Below are 20,371 nucleotides of genomic sequence, written 5' to 3'. Positions count from 1 at the left end.
GATGCTAGGTTTCGGAGTTTATTTATCATAGATCATTCGATATTTCAACTACATTAGCTATTTTTTTTTTTTTTTTTGGTTTTTTTTTTTTAATATTTAGCTCCTCCGCCAAGACGGTTTAAATTATGGGATTTTTAGTCTTTTAAATTGATTTTAATGAGGCAAATAATTTTTACAAGCACTAATAATATAATTTCAATTAACCTATGAGGTTTATATCTTTGGAACTGATTTTTGATATTTTAAAATAGGCACTAATTGACATGTTATGCTTGTAATATCCAAGATATTTTATTCAAATTTTATGAAATTTTTTTTTTTAATAAAATGATTGAACTGTGTAAATTTATAATAAATTTTATATTTGGCTAAAATTTCAAATAAGAATAAATATAAGGTTGACGAGACAGATAGTAGACTACGCAATCGATAAACTATTTACAGTTTCATCATCATATTCGTAACACATCTTCAAATTCAATTTTCTAAAAAAAAATTATTAATTCACTATTTACAAATTAAATAACATATAGCAATTAAGTAAAAGAATATTCACATGTTGAAAAAGCATTAGCAAATCATTAAGAGTGTTTGTTTAATCAAACTTCCTCCACCATTGCTTAATCCAATTAAACGCAATCTGGCGGGTATACAATCAAACATAGAACAATCATGAATTCAGACAAAAATCTTATTGCCACAAACTGCAGAATGAATTGTTAAATACACATTGCAAAAAAACCAACAGAGGATTCCCACTTCTTTTTCTCTTTGTTTAACTACGAGGAATCTTCAGGATTCAATCATCAAATGTGCTCATGAATCCACCAAGAAAGCCAGCCCCATTACAAGTTCCGCACAAAATATCCCTTTTACCCCTGCAAGAAAAATAGATGTTGGATAGGATTGGCTTGAAGCTAAACCAACAAGAGATTGGTAATTATAATCAGTAGGCAAGGGTCACCCCTATTTGTGATGGTTAGTCTTCAGATGACTCTGCTGTGTTTATTTTTTCATATATTGAGACTTGAACTACATATTATGAGTTTTTAGCACCTGACTTTCCAAGTATTATAATCAGGGAAAGCAACAAAACCATACAACTACTAAAAGTAATAATAACAAGTTATGCAGGACAATGCATACCGACAATTACAGATTATCTGTTCTATGCATTTTGACAGGATTTGAGCCTCATTAATCTATTCATTCTATCCCGGAAGTATAGTTATTGATTACAATCAGTTGAATTGGATCCTCTACTAAACTTGAACACATTATATACCGGGGAAATAATTTCTATTACCTTTACACATTCAGCTAATGCTAATACTAAAATGTCTACATAAACTTCAGTCTTGAACTTTATTAGCTAAGATAAACTTTGTTTATTTATTCTCTATTCACTCATTGATGGCAAGCACTAAATTGATGCAGATACATTTTTTATGAGGTGGGGGGAGGGATAGAAATTGATGCATATGAGTACATACTGATACACCATACAACACATAACATAGCGCAGTACACATGATCACACAGGATAAAATTATGGGAAAGGCAGGAGTGTGGTATTTTGAGGCAGTTACCTGCATAGCCAACATAATCCACCAGCTTTAAATTGTCCATTGAAGTGATCTACAGAATTAACTCCAGTACCTTTGCATTGAGTACATGATATTGCACCTGGCAGTTGAGCAAAAAGAACAACCCAGTGAGTTGAACACTGATGTCTTTAATGAAAGGGAAGAAAAAAAACTTAAAATATCATCTAGCTCTCCAAGAAATTGGCTACCAACGTAGCAAAAGCAGTAGGCCTCAAGCATGCATTGAAAAAATCATGGCTCATCCTCAAGAATTATCAATATTCTGAATGTAAATGCACAGTAGAGAACCATGATAAGCAATAGCTAACTGATAATACGTGAACATATCTCCAGACTGACGAATTGGCTTATCTCCCGAAGAATGAAGCACTAAAGGCTGAGCATCTAATAAATAAACTACGTTCCCACTGGAACCAGCATGACTTTGTGACTACATTTTTTAAGGTGATATCAGTATTTGGTAAAACATCTACTTAACTCAAATAGGAAGCAATCAAGTTAATAAGGTTTAAAGGTAAATAGATTTTCAAGACATTGCCTTCACGATTGGCATAAATTTTTTTAGGAAAAGGTAAAAAATTTCTCATCCAAGACAAGAAGCATTAAATGAGGATGAGCCTTCCAGTCATAGGTTCGAGTCTTGAAATAACCTCTTAGCAAAATTGCAAAGATAAGGCTACGTAAGATCAACCCACGTCCCTACCCTCACCAAGCCAGGAGCTTTTTTGTACTGGGATTTGCCCTTACAGCAAGTAAGCACCGAACAATCTAAATTATTATGAAGTCTATCACTATGGTATTTTCTTATAATTTTTGTACTAAACTATTAATAATGTAATATCACATGAAGGTAATCATTAATTTAAATCTATCTTTGAATAAAGAATAAGAAAACTACAAAAGATCGTGATAATTCACTTACCGTTTCCATCACAATCAGAACAAACAATAGACCTTACTTTTGTGGTTTGACTGTTATCTTCTGTAGCCTGTATTAAATCAAAACCAGATATGTGCAATTATTCATAGTCAAACAAAACAATAGAAACTAATTGCATTTAATGCATATTCAAGTTACATGTTCCACATTCTATTTCTTAAGAAAAATTAAATTGGCCAATGATCTACTCAACTTCTTAAGCGTCAGTTTATAATAATACTAAGCACCAAATCCTTTCATAGAACTCAACTCATTGTTAGTACTGACTGCTTCCAAATGTTGCCACACAAAACATTAATCAATGCCATACTACGATATGCATACTCTTCAGCCTACGAACCACATATCACAAACCATAAACAAATTAACTGACAATCCACCAGACTGTTTTCCTCATGCCAGCATAAGTCCAGGTATCCCTGCAGTTGGCACAATCAATCTAAATCCCAGTGTGTGCTTTTCTCCCTTTAATAGTTTCTACTTTGCGACGATATTTACATTACTTTTAATTGACATGTCTGCATGTTTTTTACTAAAAATGATGGAAATTGATTACTCAATCTCATGAATCTTTCCAACAAGAAGGTCCAATACTCACAAGTTTCCTTCTACTAGTCATTTAAATTTAATATTCAAGGGTCATAAATAACAAAACGAGGATTGCCTAAGGTTACCACATTTCTGTTCAACGACACAAACTGAGAAGTGAAAAAAGCTAACTGATTAACTACAATGGTCTACGCAATACCATCCCGCGGTACTTGTTTGTTAACTAGTTCATATCAGCAATTTTGACTTAAAAAACTGAAGAACAAAGCATTTTATTTGTATATGGGGTACAAAAATCAATCTCACCTTAACCTCCAAAGACTGAAAGTTTCGAACTTTAGAAATCTGACATGCTTCTTTCATCGGAAAAGCCTTCCGGGCAACCGAATTACAGGTGACTGCCCCTATTCATATTGATACAAATTCTCATTCAATTACATAAAACCCAACAAAGACAAGAAGGCACAAACATAGTGAGAGTGAGAGAGAGAGAGAGAGAGAGAGAGAGAGGGTTAAGAATACCAGGTCTGTTTGATGATTTCAAGGAACAAATAGGAGCAAAACACAGAGAGTGCGCCATTCACAATCACAGGGATTCCGAAATATCAAAAGGGGTAGCTAAGCCTTGTCTGAACGGAAATGAAGGAGTGAGCTCTTCTCAGTGAGTTCTCAACGAATACGAGTTGGAGCAGATAAGGCCCTCGAATTTGTGGGTAAAGTTTACGCTTTGTTACTTCAATGCCCTTGGACATGTTTCCACGACCTCGGAATACGACAACTTTGACGTCACAAAATAGTGGGCATTAGCGTAAAATCATTCCTCTTGCTCTCCCCACACCAACAAAAAATTAAGGACATAGATTTTGTGAACCACAAACAAATGGCGAGCACTCTGTGTTCCGTACACCGCTTTCTTCCCTCCCAAAGTAAGCTTAACTACATACAATTTCATCTAGTTTCTTTCATTCATTGGTGTTGTGTGTCAATTTTAGTTATAATTTCATTTCCCTTTTCAAATAAGCTGTGGATATTTTCACAAACGGATACTGTAATTTCTAATGAGAAATTTTGATATTAGGTGTGGGCTTTTACTGTTATGTGTTTGTTTCAGGGAGGGAAAAGGTTGAATACTTGAGTGCTCTCAGGACTTCATTTTGTGGAAAAGTTGTATGTAATCCAAGTTTCTCTGGGAGACAAATAGCTAGAAGCCATGGAAACCGTCTTGTTATTAGCTCACTGGTCACTGCTTCACCCTTCTGTGGCTCTATGCTATTTCATTTATCTTTGCTTACATTTGTGGTTCGGATATATTTTAAGTCTCTTTCATGTAGTTAATATGAATTTTAACTGTGGAATTTCTTTGTTGGCAGCTTGGAAGGAGGGTGAAGAGCAGAGAGACAGTGATTCCTGAACCAGATTACAGGATTCCAATTGTACTACTTGGTGGTTACTGATTCTCTCTTTATTTGTATGTCTGTTACCACATAATTTTAGGCTTTCAAATAAGTGATAACGCTTACTATAGGCTGTATCTAAAACCATGGAAACTACTGACATGGTATAGCCTTATATATTTGAGCTGATTGTGTATTTACTGTTCTTCGGAAAACGGCCATACTCCATAATACTTGCATTCATAATATGTAGATTGTCCTGAATAATCTGTTTATAACTACAAAGTTTAGTGGCCCTTTAATTGGGCTTATTACAACCTTATAAAGGATTGACTTTGACTCATCTGAAAAATAAGTATCCATGTTGACTATCTGTTGCCTTAGTTTTGGGTTCTATGAAACTTAGGTGAATCAAAATCTTGAGGAATGAGATTAGCTAACTCTTCTGACAACCTGCGGCTGTTGATAACCTAGTCTCTTTTGCCTTTCTGTAAAGAACCTTGGGATACACCACCCCAAAAGCTAGCTCAAAGGGTGGGAGTGCCCAAGACAAGAAAGAAATTCCATCGGAAAGAAAGTGGGGGGCGGCGAGATTTGAACCCAGGTGAGAACACGAGGCTCTGATACCATGTAAATAACCAATTCAACCCAAAAGCTTAAGCTATATCTCAACACGCCCCCTCACACGAGAGCCCTTTGGGCTTGAAGGGTGGATAATGCACAGGCCCAACTACCTGTGCGAAGAAAGAAATTTCATCGGAAAGAAAGTGGGGGGCGGCGAGATTTGAACCCACGACAGAACACGAGGCTCTGATATCATGTAAAGAACCTTGGGATACACCACCCCAAAAGCTAGCTCAAAGGGTGGGAGTGCCCAAGACCTTATAAACTCCACATTAGTTGCACATACAACCAATGTGAGACTATATATCTCAACACTTTCCTTATACAAGCAGATTCACACAAGTTATAAATTATTATGACTCTCAAAATTGTACTATCAGGTATAGCTGGCGGGTTGGTTTACACAGATAATCTGGTACCTGCTGTACCTGTTGGTCTCCTTGGATTGCTTTTGTTGTTCCAGGTAATTATTTGTGGAAAACAGTTTAATAAAGAAAGGTGCAAATTCAAAGAGGCTATAACGTTAATTTGTCTGCTGACTTCTCACTCATTTCGCTAAAAAGCTGTATTATATTTTCCATTCCATTTTCAGAAGCTGACTTTTTCTGTTATTATTTCCTCAGACCACTAGAGTGAGATTCGTCTTTGATGATGAGGCTCTGGTTTGTTCCCTTGTTTCCTCTCCAAGAACTTTGTGGTCTATACATACTATTATTTACTTTCCTACACTTTGTGTCTATTGTTTACTTTGTTGAACAGCATTTTTTTTTTTTGTGGTTGTTGCATTTGTTTTACTATAGCTGAAAGTGATTTGAATATTGTTAATTCAAGTGATTTCTGAGAACAATTACGTTTCAAACATTTATGTCTTAGTAGCAATTCCTCTGCCTCTTCTGCCTTCAAATTTTGCATGAGTTTATTCTTAAATAGATTTAATTTGATGCGAAAAGACTAAACTTCATTACTAAACACACTATGTTTTAGAGTTCTGCAGTTTGACTGTTTGTTCCTTTATATATGGTTTATATTGATATCAAATCATCATCCAATTTCAGTTACCATCCTAATGTATAACTTCATCTGCATAGTATTTGTGCGTGTATGTCCTTCATGTTGATGTGTATTTACCATTCCAAGGTGTTTAGCATTCTGTTATCTTTAGCTGCTCACATTAGAGTTATATACAAAAATTGTGGTTTAGGAGGTAAAGATAGGTGATCAGCTCCAGGAATCAGGTGACAATGTTTTCGTGGGAGGAAGAAACCGCTGGAAGTAAGTAACCAATTTCGTTTCTATACTGACTAGAATTTCACAACAGTAGGACAAAAAACCAGATTGATATGCAACAGGTACTCAACATTTGTTAATTGGGAATTCTGGTGGCCAAACTTCCCTATCTTGGTTTACTTCAAGGAGACACAAACAAAGCCCGAGGGACAAATTCATTTCTTCCCGATAATCTTTGTAAGCAGTTTGGAAGCAATTAGAGCCAATATATACATATAGGAAACAGTTCAGAAATTAAATTTCATTCTTACTTTAGTTGCAGAAGTTAAGCTTAAACATTTAATTGTTTCATGGTGATTTATTTTGACAAGCAGAATGGGAAGCAGCTTTATGACACTATGGCGGAAAGAGCTGGCCCTTCAAAAACTAGTGGGCCAAAAGAATCATAAGAACTGAACTGTGTGGTTAGAGCCTAAGGTATCAATCCCCCGCCTGAATTATAATCATTCTATTATTTCAAGATATACCAAATTCAGAGACGGAATACAAGCTCCTGTTTGACATACCAATCTTGCTAGGTAGTATTGTTTTGGCAATTGGCACAATTGTCTTCCATTTAGGCATCCGTTTTAATTTATTAGGTTGAGCATCAACCTCTTTAGACTGTAAATGTCTATTTTTTCTTCTGAGGTCCTTGCTTGGGTGAATAGTTGTGCAAGTTGAGTCCACTCCCCTTAATCTTCATGCTTGCCTTTGTAGCATAAGTGGGTCTAAGGAAAATTGTGGGAGAGCTGGAGAAGTTCTACTGAAATTCTCCTGATGTGCCACAAATTACATAGCCCTTGCATAAATGTATGATGTGTTATTCATTAACAGATATTTTGCTGATGTTCATTTTGGTCTCTACAGAATCGGTTTTTTGATCGTCATACCCTAGAATACAATGATTCTAAAGTTCCTTTAATGCACGTGTTTTTACAGTTTGGCATAGAAATCCAGAGTCTGAGACCCCTGCAAAGAGGCTTGTGAAGTTGGGATTAATATTGTTTGTAAGTTTGTTGTAAGACGGTGAAGAATCCTTCCTGTTTCTCTTCCACGCACAGTTCTCGGTTGTTTTAGGTAGACAAGAAGTTGGAGCTAAACAAACAGCTCAATTATTGAGTCGTCTTGTTCACGTTAGTATAGCAGATCCTATTTCTTGTGAGCTTGGCCAGTGATTTTACTTCATTCTGGAAGATGTGCAACCATATTTATTTGGACTATGTTGGCTTCCACAAATGATATAATTCCCTGTACAATTTAGAACTCAATATTTGTTATGAAATATCAAACATGAGAACCTTGATCTATTTATTTTTTGGGGGTGGGGGGAGGGTATGTCCGATACACATTTTATAAATGGGTCTCAATGCAACTGGAAATATAAACGTGTATATTTAACGAATGCCTAAAATTAAAGATTTGTTTACAAAACCTCAGTAAAACCTGAACAGATCTACACAAGAATCCTATTGAAGGTAATGCTAATGCATGTCCATGAACATATGCTTTTCCAACTTCCATCGATGGATACTTTTGCATGATCATGAAGTTATTAAGCAGCTTGCTGTTGGCCATCAATTCATCAGATGGTTCAACGCTCAAGGATTGTCTGACACATGATGTTTGTCAAGTGGAAAAAGTGTACGCGGAAACTAGCAATGACTTGGTTTTCCAGGAAGGGGCTGCAAAACTGAAAACCGAAATTGTGATCAATCCTTCTTGGTGCAATGTGCATCTGTGCCATGTTGGGTACAATCATGATAACCCACACTTCGGAGGAAGTCTCGAATCTCTTTTGCACTGCTATTACTGGCCTGCAATAGACGCTCATCTTCCTCGTATATGAGATATGGGGCTTGACTTCCCTTCCTTGAGAGTAACTTGGATGCTCCTTTAAGAACATGATATTCCCAGCCCTGAACATCTATTTTGAGTAGAAGCACACGCTCTGATTTTGGAATCACTGTATCGAGAGGAACAGTGCTTACTTGAAAAGCTATCTCTTCATTGGACTTAAATGCCATCTTTGCACCTGTGGCAGAAACCGCACTGTTGTCCAGCCTACCAACCAACTGGTAAATTAAGTAAAACAAATTGAAGTGATTAGCACAGGAAAGACAAGCAGAAATTGCATCAGAAAATATATGATTCCATTTTCTTTTTTTTCTTGTCCGATGCAATGAGGCTTTGGCCTAATGTTTCAAACTCTCACCAGTGAGTTGAAGACCTTATTCTAAATTTCCTCCCCAAAACTAGTTCATTTCTAAAAACAGAAACTTTCATATGAAACCATGGAGTAAGACTTGACAGCTATAATGATAGGAGAGATTTTTCTTTACCGAGGAGAAATATGGAACTTTATTTAATTAAGAAAAGAAAAAGTAAAACAAGTCATAAGAGCAAAGGTTGCTGCCAGCATTGAAGGATCACTCCAAGACCCTGCAGACGCAGAAAAACAGAGCAGACTACAAACTGAAGCCCTAGAGACGTTATCCCCTTCTATTTCTACATACAACATAGTCCCACACCTTATCTCTCCTCAAACTACTCCTTAATCCACCCTTAATAATAATAACTGACTACTTAGCAACTGCCTCCCCTATCAGTAACCGTCTTTAATTGCTCACCCTTAATAATAATGACTGACTAATCAGTAACTGCCTTTAATTGCTTTTTGGTTTTGTCCTGGGGCTGTAAAAATATTTAGGGCTGTAAAAATATTTAAGGCTGAATTGGTGTTGGTCTTGAAGCCTGCTCTCCATCATATAATCAGAACTAAAACTAAAAACAGAATTTTGTAGCATCTATTCCAAATAATTAAACATTTTTTCAACCATAATGCACACACCATCTTTTGCATTGTTTTTAAGATGATATAGAAAGCAACCATCGTTAATTATACATAAGAAACTTTAGGAGACCGCATTTCAAGCTGCTACCTCAAGAGGAGAATATTGAGACTTATGAGTTAAGACATTCATCCAATTTTATCCAACTAAAGCAGACAAGCTGGCTCTTTAAATACATTTTTTAATGTGTCATCCAATCATTGTTCATAATATGGCAGGTGCTAGGATTATCCTGCCCTAACAAATTTTGAATCAGCAATTTGAGGGATTTTTTGGGGAATATTCGGAAGTCATTACCATCACCTGAACCTAAGACCGAACTGACATCTCCATCCAACCCAATGGTTACCTGAGCGAATCAGATCTTTCGAAATTCAAATGGGAAGCTGAACATCTCTTTTATTGGGTAAACAAGAGAAGATAACAGAAAAGATAGCTCCCAAGGAAGATAAGAGTAGAATTCTCAGTTAACAAGGAAAGAGAAAACCGAGGAGGAGGATGCAATCAGTAAGCTAAAGAACCAATAAATCTTCACTCGGGTCATGTTTTGCCGATAAATTTGTTCATTGATTAGCCTCATGTAGAATATGATTTAGATTAAGTTGATCAGTTATGTCCTGAATAATAGCTCCATACAAATGGCATGCTGGGTCTACCTTACTTACCATGTTAATAACTTCCAGAGAAGCTTAAAAAATATGCTTTGACTTACGTTATTCTCTAATACGGAACCTATTCCAAGATAAACTAAAGAAACTAGAATTGAAATATCACTAATTGCGTCCTATACTTAAACAGGAAGCAACTCTGAGAACATTTTCATTAACTATATTTACATATGGCATTCCATGGTCAATATTGCAAAGGGAATATAATGTAAGCTCATCATTAAATTTTGCAATCTAATAAATTTGGAATGTCCAACTAGAAGTTTGAGCCGATTCACCTTCACCCTTTATACAGTGTAAAGCATAAGTGGATAACCACTCTAGAAAATCAAGGAAATGGTTCTCATAAATTGATTTATCATTATCAAGCTTTGTACGTTATAAGAATCTAAACTGTCCCCCCCCCCCCCCCCCCCCCAACTGCAATTTTCTCTACTTTACTCTCTGCACTCTAGAGGATTTTTTTTCTGAGCTAATGAGATTAGTATCCAGTAATCCAACTAATCAAGCCTTCTTCCACAATCCCTCATAATAGTGCAATTTATAAACTCACCATAAACTATAAGAAACCAAAATTCAATTCAAGCATAGCGAAACCACAGAACAAAAGAAACTTATAAAAAGAAATATCACCTTGTGAACGGTAATGTTGCCAAGGCGATCTGATGCTGCGGCTTCAAACACAGTAACCAAATCCGCGACTCTATTGAAGTAAATCCCTTCACAGATCTTCTGCAAATTCTCGAAAACAGGCTCGAATGCCAAAACGCGGAACCCCATAGCAGATGCGGCGAAGCTTGCCATACCCACATTGGCACCCACATCCACAACAAACCCATCTCTTCCTTCGCTTTTCGCCTTCTCCAAAACATCCTGAATCGTGACCGAGATGTCGGGTTTGCGAAAAGGTTTCCCTTTGAGCATCCTCACGATGTTCTTGTGGGGCTTGTCGGGTAGGGTTCCGAAATCCGAAAGCGAGTAGAGAAACGGGTAACGAACCCCTTCCACGGTGCTTGCAACGACGGGGTGGGCCTGCGGTGATTTCAAGCAATCGAAAGGGGAAATTGCATTCAAGGAGAGATGGGTGTTGACGGTGATGAAGCCAGGGTTTGTGTTTGAGGGACGAGAGTTGAGGAATCCGAAGAAGAAGAACAAGAGGAGGAGAGTGGAAGAGAAGAGTAAAATCAGCAACTTTGGAGAGACTAGTCTCGTGGGTTTATCTCTTTTCCAGGCATTTGCCATGGAAAAGGACAGTGATCACGATCGAAGCTTCAGCTTCTCTCAATGAAATTGAGATTTGGATCTGCTTCAGCCTTCAGGGAACAGCAACACTGCACTTAAACTAGAGTAACTCTTGGCAACAAAATTAAAGAAGTTTGGTGGAATAAATGTATTTAACTTAGTAATGCACGTGCGATAAATGCATTTAAGTGAGTAATGTGCTTGAGTGAGTAAAGTGTTTTGTTTTTGTTGGTTAGTGAGTAATGTGATTTTAATTCTATTAGGTGAGGAGTAGAAGTGACTAATTAGGTATTTAACTGTAACTAACTACGTGGCATAGAATTAAAAGGTATAATTTTAAACAAGACCAAATTCTGATTTTTTTTATTTTTTAAGTTAACTCAATCCTAATTAACTATTTTAAGTGAGTTGGCTCTTTTTGGTATTCCCACAAACTTTGATTCTTTGAGCGAATTATGATATTAATTCAAAATGTGGGACGAATCAAAGATAAAAATATTTAAACTCCTTCCAGAAATTACATATAAAGATCAAATTGAAATTTTTTTTTTACTTACTTAACTCATTTGCTACCTAACCACCATTTGATAATTCTGATTTCTTTTATACTTTGACAATTTCTTTCGCGTTCAAAATAATGCTTATTTTTCTATCAAAAAAAATGCTTATTTTAAAATCCAAAATAATAATAATAATAATAATTTCATCTATCACCGGAAATTCCATCTTAGGTCCATAATAGGTTAAGAAAATTATTTTAAAAGTTTTAATGGTGTGGTGTCATTTACTTTTTTGTATTATTTTGAATTATTATCAATATTGTTTTATTTATTTGTTCAAAGTTTACGTTATTATAAATATACGGGTTATATTTATCTCATTCAACATGAGATAAATCAAATTCTTACACACATAACAAAGGTGAATCTCACCTCTATCTTTTCTCTCTTCAATTATTTGTGAGTCCCTCTTATAGTTTTGTTTCACTAACATAAGATAATTCATCTCCAACAGCATAAGAAAAATATTTCCCTAAATATACACACATGAAAACGCAAAATTCATTTTATAAGTTCGTGCATGTTTGGTTTTCTTACCAAAAAATGTGATCTTCGTTTCATCAAAAAATTTACGTTGAACAAAAATTAAAAAGAAGTTAGAAAATATAAGTTTAAAAATGTTGACATGGACTAAAAGGGGATTTTTTTTTTTTAACTAAATTAAGTTGATTTAATAAAGAATAAAAGTGAGAATATTCTAACTACCAAAAATTCTCACTATTAACTTACTACCCATCACATCACCATTAGATCAAAAAGAGATAATGTTAAAAAATGTTTGAAGAGAGAGAAAATATTAATCTAATGATGATTAGATAGGTAGTAAGTTGGTAGTAAAAAAGTTTGAGAGTGAGAATATCCATCATCAAAAGAATAAAGGGGTGAGATGTACAGTTAGAATTTAGAAGAGCTAGATTCACAGCTACGAAGACGATGCCTGTGCTCATGCAAGGTCGTGGCTACAGTCCTAAGCCAAGCAATTCAATCATGACTCAAATCCAATATTAAATGGACACGTATTCAAAATGTGGATGTGTTGAATCTGCTTTTCGTGTTTTAGAGCATTCCTTTTAATGATGCTAATTCGTGGGATGCTCTTGATTTATAAGAACATTGAAGTTGGAAATATAATGAGGAGAAATAAGGTTGATATGAGCGTAGCCGATTCTGTTATAGAGAAGCTGGGTGGGAAGTGGAGGAAAACACAATAGAAGAAAGGGGGGAAAAAAGAAACAAGGTGGCAGCATAATAGAGGAGGATAATGTAGTAGATGAGTTTCCTGCTGGTGATCACTCTCATCCACAGGCACAAGATGGGCAAGTTGCTTTATTCATTTCTCAAAATGGAGGATTTAGAGGATATCTGAATGGGTTCAATAGTAAATGATGATTTTACATGCTTCAGCATGAAAATAACTCATGAAAATAAAATCCAAATACGAATTACTGGTCCTTTATACATAAACTCATGAAGGTCATAACTCAAAATAAAAATAAAGAAAAAGAATAAGAAGAGGAGGGAAAAGACTAGACAGGATATACCGCAGCTACTTGGGCATGTCCTTGAAGAAAAGACTTGGTGAGTATTTTTCACGGGCTTGTCCTGCCCGTGTATTATATAATTGAATCTCATTTCCTATAAAGACATCCTACAGAGTACAACAATTGCATTGATGACTTGACACTGTCATCCAGTAAAATTTAATAAATCATGTGAACCAATTGATACATATATGGATTAAAAAATTTGTGTTCATGTTAAAATTAGTGTAAAAATAATAGTCGAAGGTAAACCGTGTTTCTGAAGAGGTGATCCTTTTTTTGGTTCTTTCTCATCTTTCCTGTTGGGTCTCAAAGCAAGTTCAGGTGTACACTGGACATAGCAATTGTTTTCCTGTTGCTGGTTGGGTGATGCAAAAGCAGCAAGGAGCATAACAGGTGTGTCAAGAGCACTGCTTTGTCTGAAAATCTTCTGCTGATAATAAACCATTTATAAGGCGTTTAAGCCTTTCTGCCCCCGAGCCGGGCCTAAGTTCAGTGATATTTCTTATAAAAGAATATGGCTTGGTGATGTTTGGATTTGCTTGGATGAACCACCTGCCAGGTACATAACCATGGGCATTTCGCCCCAAGAGTTCAGTATCAATCTTATCCAAGAGTGGTTCGTTCCTGCCAAATTTCCTAGCAAAAGGAGTATTGCTCTCCACCATGCTCTGGTAGTTATTTTCTGAAAGGAAGTGTGGATGTTGTTTTGGAGGGTTGTCCCACGATATGAAATGGAGGTCATGGTTCACGGTTGTGTTACGGAACTCCTCAGCATTGCAGATGACTGTGTGAAAATACCCTTCAGGGGAAGATAGAAAGTTTGCATAATACATCAAGACTATTCTAGGCAAGTTATCCCATCCCAATAAACAATATTCAACAAACTGGCGAGAGAGCATCATCCAGGCAGAACCTGAGCAAAATCAAGTAGCAAAATATAACTCATAAAGCTTGAAAAATGAAGTAGTAATATTCAACATACAGTTAGGAATAATGATTTCAAGTTAATTTCTCCAGATTTCAAAGTCTTCCAGTTATGGACGGTTATTGAAAAAGCTTGATTGATGATAAGGAGATGTATCTCACTGATTCAAGTAAACTGGGTGATCTCATGAGGTAGTTTAGCTGCAAATGGCTTCATGTTTAAACAAGCTTAAAATAAAGAGTAAGGACACTAGACTGAATTATGCAATTTGTAACGCCCGGCCGGTTGCAAGATCCATGACTGTCCCCACAAACTAGCACGAGACTTTTCAGCGTGCTTTATCCTCACTTACATATTTCCTAGGAAAACTTCCCAAAAAGTCACTCATCCCATAATTGCTCCAAATTAAGCACGCTTAACTAAGAAGTTCTTCTGTTCCGGGCTACCGAAAAGTAGATGTATCTTGTTAGTATAGGTAGTACCAATTAATTCTTATAAGTTATGTACCAAAAAAATATATATATTCTTAAGTTATCCCCAACTGTACCGTCCTATACCAACACAATATCTGGAATCCTTCTCTTTCGGGTGTTGATTCGATTCATTCATGTACTCCCATCTGCAAGATTTGGCATGAGCCGCTCATTGTCCGTGCCTCTTTTGCACCGGCGATCACTCCCTGCCCTTGCCAGCCCTTGGGAAGTTACATGCCTTCCGCCTGATTCGTCCTCGAACCACACCGTACTGGGAGAGAGGCCCTGCTCTGATACCACTTGTAACGCCCGACCATTGCAAGATCCATGACTGTTCCCACAAACTAACACGAGACTTTTCAGCGAGCTTTGTTCTCACTTACACACTTCCTGGGAAAACTTCCCAAAAGGTCACCCATCCCAAAATTGCTCCAAGTTAAGCACGCTTGACTACGGAGTTCTTCCGTTCCAAGCTATCGAAAAGTAGATGCATTTTGTTAATATAGGTAGTACCAATTAATTCTTATAAGTTATCCCCAAATGTACCATCCTATACTAGCACAGTATCTAGAATCCCTTTCTTTCGGGTATTGATTCGATTCATTCATATACCTAAGATTTGGCATGAGTCGCTCATTGTCCGTGCCTCTTTTGCACCGACGATCACTCTCTGCTCTTGTCAGCCCTTGGGATGTTACACAATTAGACATAATGTATGAATGAAATGAATTAAAGGAGAAGGGATACACAGCTCAAGAGGAAAGGCTTGCCAAAGGTTGTATTTGGATTACCTGAAGACATGGAGTATTGAGTTCAAGACAAATGTGAAAAACTATAGCCAATAATAAAGAGAGAAGAAAAGAATGGACAAAAGTGAAAAGGCGCTGTAATTCTGAGTAATCATACTCAAAACCACTGGCTACTGAAGTCATTTTCTTATAAGTTGGATTCACATCACCATCATTGTTCTCTCTCTCTCTCTTTTTCTTTTTCATTACGACCATTTGACTTCAATCCAGAATTTTTTAAAGCACTTCGAGATTTTGTAATATCTTCAATCTATTCAAGGGTTAGATGTCTCATATGCAGCTGAAACATTCTACACATTTGAAAGAGCAAAATAATTAAGCTGGCGAGGGGGGAATAACAAAAGAGATTGAATTAAAATAGAGGCATCAGATACTGGGTTTCTCACCTGTAAACAGCCTATATGCTGTGGGAACACTTCTTCTCTCTGTCACCCAAAATACATCAGATTTGTTGACACTATAAAGAGCTGGATCAATTATAACAGGCTTGGCTCTCTGATCTCTATTGAAAAATGAAAACAGTAAATGATAAATCTAGTAAAGAAGAGGTACATTTGATATTTCACAAAACTGCCTGTTACTTTTGAAGGAAATGAAGTAAACCACGCAATTGAAAAAAGGGACAAAAGGATTTAACAACATACTCTTTCCAGCCAATATCACTTGTGTGCTCAATGAAGTTAAGGTGTCTCGGAATAGATGATAGTGTATGTAGCAGATCTGTTGAACAAAAGAGATGTAGTAAATTGAAAAAATCAGTGGATGAAAGTGAAAACAGGACAACATAGTTCAGAGTTCTCATTCTATTGTAAGTTCTAGCTTATTAACAGAGCTCACTAGCAAACCATCAAATTTTCCATAAGACAAATTTTTCCTTTTATAAATATTAGTATTCATCCAACATACATGGAATAGTGGTTAAGCTTCTAAACATAAAGAAACATCAATGCAGAAACTAGTGGAATTTCAAGCAGTTTTATCTTAAACCTGGTATTCCTCCCCTCACCACCCCGGGCTAAAGGAGAGAGAGGAAAAAGCCTGCCTGCCGATAAAAACAAACAACTCAGTGATGAGCAAACTAACAAGATAGAACAATTTGAAAACAAATTGGGACCAGATCAGATAAATTTAAAATTCAAAAAGTCTCTATATTTATCTGGGAGCAAAATTACCAACAAAAACGCAGCTGTTAAATGGTAGAATAACATTAACATATACTAAGAAACAGGCAGATCAGGTTTTCACTTCTCAGGAATGCACTTCAAAACAAAACAGCATTTAAATCATTAAACACAAAATTGAAAATTGGGTAACAGCCAAGACAATAAATAAATTGTTTGTCTTTGTCCTGCCTCATTTCAAAGATAACTAACGAACCAATGAATTTCCACAAAAACCACACACACAGAGGCTAACCAACAAAAACGATGCATCGTTATACTCAAACTTGAGGAGTAAGAAAGAGGGTACCATCTTGGGTGACCAAGGGATAATCAGAAGCGCTGAGATTGATGAACCAATCCCAGTCTCCACCTTCCTTGAACAAAATGGCAGCAGCGTGAAGGGTATTGGTGACCATGGTTGGTCCTCTATAAGTGACCAAGTTGGCCTTCACAACCATCCTAACATTACCCAATTCAGCAAAGAGAGGCTCGTTCCTCACGAAGTTAAAAAGGTTCAATCTTTCCTGTGGAGAAGCTTCTAGGTCCAAGTGCACAGCGTATTGGTTCCTTGGATGGTAAAGGGCCTTGAGGGTCCTCTTCAAACTATCCCCATCACCCACTGAACCCGAGATCAAGTACGCGATCCTGGGAATAGTGTTGCTCGATGATGTTGAAGACACCCTCAGCTTTGACTCAACGAAATCAGGAACCTCAGCTCTCAATCGTGCACGGTAGAGGTAGAGCAAGGAAGAGGAATCGGAGGAAACGAATATGTAAATGAGTATGAGCAAGGTGGATAATAGTAGAGAGAAAACCAGTGGCATAAGCCACTTTTTTTTCTTCTGCTGTTTGTTGGTTTCCATTGAAGTTTGAGCGATGATACTCAAGAGCCAGGTTTTGATGTTCTTTTCTTAGACCCTTTTGTGGGTATTTCTGTCACAAGGACAGACAAAGAGAGAGAGAAACAGAAACAGAAACAAAAACAGAGGTTACTGTAATACTAATACTAATAACAACATTTAACAGTATATTTTGGTTTTGTATTTGTCATTATACAGAAGATCCGTAATTGACTTGAGTTGAGGAGTGTTTGAGGCGTCAGTGAATTCCTTGTCGCTTTTTTTCTACCCCCTTAACATTCCTATACGACCCTTTCAATCTGTGGTTTAATGCTTAGTGGACCAAATAAAATTTTATATACTCTACGTGCATAGATTTAAATTTTTTTTGTTTGATTTGTCATTTTCATTGATTATTTAACCTTTCTTAACAGATATCGTGGCACTCATTGAATGTGATTAATCATATTGATTATAACTAAGCTTTATTATTGTCTTACTTTAAGAAAAAGTTACATTAAATGTAACTTTTTATATTAGAGTCACTGAATCACCCTAACTTAGTAACAGTTAGTTTTGAGATGTTGATATTAAATTTAGCAAGGTGCAAAACATAATCGTAGTACGGTGGAAGATAAAACGTTGACATTGGTGATCAGAAATTGAAAGCTGAACTGCTGGGGGCAAATGACGGAACAAATTTTTGAGTTTCAAAAATTTAGGATTTAGAAGAAAATAAAGATAAAAATATTAGTTTAAATAAGGATACAAATTTTTTTTAAGAAAAGGGAAGTACCTTAATATCCATAGTAGTTAAAATTTTAATTTATTATTGTGATTTTATATTTTTACAAAAAAAGTTATTAAAATAATTTTATCAATATTCCAAAAAAAATTATATTCTTACAATTTTTTATTTGGGTCAGGATCATTTTACACCAGTGTAAGTTACACTCTCAATCTTGTCCACTGATCTCACTTATATCTAATGGCTCAAATTTTTTAGTAACGTGAGCCATTGGATACAAGTGGATCAATGGTCAAAATTGAGTGTAAGACTTCAAACTCTTACACTGGTGTAAGAATATCTTGCCCCTTTTTATTTTCGTAATTTTACGTAAAATTTTAATTTTAACTACCTTGATAATACTAAAGAAAAATTTCAAATGACAGTCGCCAGTAGGCAGTAGCTAAGGATGTAAATAGGTCCGGCTTTGACTTAAATATGTCAGTTCTGTGTAAAAAACATTGGACTTGGTCTGACCTGTTAGCCTGTGTAGGTCTGAAATTACAAGTCTGGCCTAACCAATATTAAAAAATAAAAGCCTTGACCTAGGTCAATTAGCTTGTTTAAACCTATTAAACATTCAATAATTAAAAGAATAACTAAAATAATATTACTTTTTCAAAATTATTAAAATAATAAATTTATTTTATTTAAAATAAATAATATGATATAGGCCGACCTGTAGGTTTATGGGCTCGATCTGTACAAAAAAGCCTATGACTTATTTTTTAACTAGTTTTTTTTAAAAGTTCAAACCTGTTCTACTTTACTATTTATAATAGGACAAACCTGACTTAATATAGGCTAGGCCGTATGCCATTGTAGGCCGGCTCAAGCCATTTACACCCTTACCAGTAGCAAATGTAAAAATAAATGATTTCGATGCAATTAAACTTTAATTTAAGGGATTTAAAATTGTCCTTTAATTGCATAAGTTTAAATCTTTCTGGCAGACACAGTTTGGGTGGGTCTTACACACACAAAATATAGAAGGGCAAAGATCAAAGGATTAGTGAAAATAAATTTTTTTGAATGAGAAATATAACTCTCTTAATTTAGACGTTGATATTTTTAAAAATAAAAAGAAATATAAAATTATTTTAAAGCATTAAGTTGATATATTTTTTAATTAAGATAATACGTAAGCTGGTATTTTTTAAATATGTAATAAGATTTCTCTATATTTTTTCATGATTAGAAGAAGATTGAGCTGGATTTTATAAAATAAAATAATACATCTGTCGTGAATTTAAGAGCAAAGAAAAAAGTTAAAGGTGTAGGAGGATATATGCAGTGTGGATCCAAATCCAACAAAAGCAGCGCATAAACATGACCGCTAAAGTGAACAAGTGTCGGCAGCAGCTGGTTCACGAGCGAGGAACGCGATTATTGTGCACTCAACCAATTTTGTACCCACTTACTGTTAGTTGAAGGGCACCGCTCACTCACGCTGGATCAGTGGTTCCAGCTACAAAATCATGGGCCATTACATACTGATTGCTGAATATTTACCAATCCGAAAATTTTATAAACGCAGAATATTAATAAGAATTTCTAATTTTATAAAAATATTGAATTGTATTAAAAATTATGCTATTGTATATTTTATAAGGAGCTGCTTCTCTATAGCCGCTACAGAAAGTTATTGTCTCCAGTTGAGATAATAAAGTGGGTTTTACTATTTATTTTTATTTTTTTTAAAAAGCCAAGATCTGTATGTGTATCCTAGAATCTGTAAGCATATCCTGGTATGTTGTATGTACAGATCCTGGTCTGCTGTATGTACAGAAGTTGCATAAATGATATTGCCATTATACAAATTTAATAAATTTTAATTATGTACAAAAGAAAATTTTACATGCAAATTGATTGCTTTATATTTTGTTATCTTAATACTCCACATTCTTTTTTCTCACTTTAGTTCCTATCAATGATGATCACTTTTAAGTCAAAGTAGAAAACCAAAGTTTCAGGAAACAAAAAATACCCGTGAACGATTTTTTTATTTTAAAATGTTGATACTAAAATTAAAAGTGTTATGTGGAAGAAAATAAACGAATAAAATATGTATAACTTTTTTTGGTAACATTTTTTTTGTAGGGTTTGGTGTTTGTCATTTTAAATGACAT

At 35.5% G+C, this 20,371-nt stretch overlaps 4 protein-coding genes across 5 annotated transcripts; 1 reads left to right on the top strand and 3 right to left on the bottom strand.

Moving 5' to 3' along the window:
- Positions 1–559: 559 nt before the first annotated feature.
- LOC133291087 (protein BUNDLE SHEATH DEFECTIVE 2, chloroplastic) lies at positions 560–3,784 on the bottom strand. The gene is made up of 5 exons (XM_061489269.1): positions 3,619–3,784; positions 3,403–3,500; positions 2,530–2,596; positions 1,590–1,686; positions 560–878 (listed from the first exon to the last, which is right to left on the bottom strand). The coding sequence occupies exons 1-5, from the start codon at positions 3,674–3,676 to the stop codon at positions 800–802; spliced, it is 399 nt and encodes a 132-aa protein (XP_061345253.1). The 5' UTR covers positions 3,677–3,784; the 3' UTR covers positions 560–799.
- Positions 3,785–3,944: 160 nt separating this feature from the next.
- LOC133291090 (uncharacterized) lies at positions 3,945–7,658 on the top strand. Of its 2 annotated transcripts, XM_061489271.1 has the most exons (10): positions 3,945–4,022; positions 4,208–4,335; positions 4,467–4,539; positions 4,987–5,094; positions 5,495–5,577; positions 5,738–5,776; positions 6,316–6,386; positions 6,464–6,578; positions 6,716–6,818; positions 7,323–7,658. In XM_061489271.1, exons 1-9 carry the CDS (start codon positions 3,977–3,979, stop codon positions 6,788–6,790), a joined length of 738 nt encoding a protein of 245 aa, XP_061345255.1. In that variant the 5' UTR covers positions 3,945–3,976; the 3' UTR covers positions 6,791–6,818; positions 7,323–7,658. The 2 variants fall into 2 exon arrangements, with proteins under 2 accessions (XP_061345255.1, XP_061345256.1); XM_061489272.1 differs by lacking the exon at positions 4,987–5,094 and having other exon boundaries at positions 7,323–7,654.
- Positions 7,659–7,842: 184 nt separating this feature from the next.
- LOC133291089 (uncharacterized) lies at positions 7,843–11,247 on the bottom strand. The gene is made up of 2 exons (XM_061489270.1): positions 10,534–11,247; positions 7,843–8,455 (listed from the first exon to the last, which is right to left on the bottom strand). The coding sequence occupies exons 1-2, from the start codon at positions 11,140–11,142 to the stop codon at positions 8,093–8,095; spliced, it is 972 nt and encodes a 323-aa protein (XP_061345254.1). The 5' UTR covers positions 11,143–11,247; the 3' UTR covers positions 7,843–8,092.
- A 1,858-nt stretch (positions 11,248–13,105) lies between these two features.
- LOC133291053 (beta-glucuronosyltransferase GlcAT14B-like) lies at positions 13,106–17,580 on the bottom strand. Its single transcript, XM_061489233.1, has 4 exons — positions 16,924–17,580; positions 16,098–16,173; positions 15,840–15,955; positions 13,106–14,159 (listed from the first exon to the last, which is right to left on the bottom strand). The coding sequence occupies exons 1-4, from the start codon at positions 17,477–17,479 to the stop codon at positions 13,645–13,647; spliced, it is 1,263 nt and encodes a 420-aa protein (XP_061345217.1). The 5' UTR covers positions 17,480–17,580; the 3' UTR covers positions 13,106–13,644.
- Between the last annotated feature and the right edge of the window lie 2,791 nt (positions 17,581–20,371).

Source organism: Gastrolobium bilobum, unplaced genomic scaffold, assembly GCF_033153095.1.
Source record: "Gastrolobium bilobum isolate Gb01-03AN ecotype WA unplaced genomic scaffold, APGP_CSIRO_Gbil_v1 utg829, whole genome shotgun sequence".
NCBI lineage: Eukaryota > Viridiplantae > Streptophyta > Magnoliopsida > Fabales > Fabaceae > Gastrolobium > Gastrolobium bilobum.
This window is presented reverse-complemented; position numbering and strand designations above follow the sequence as displayed.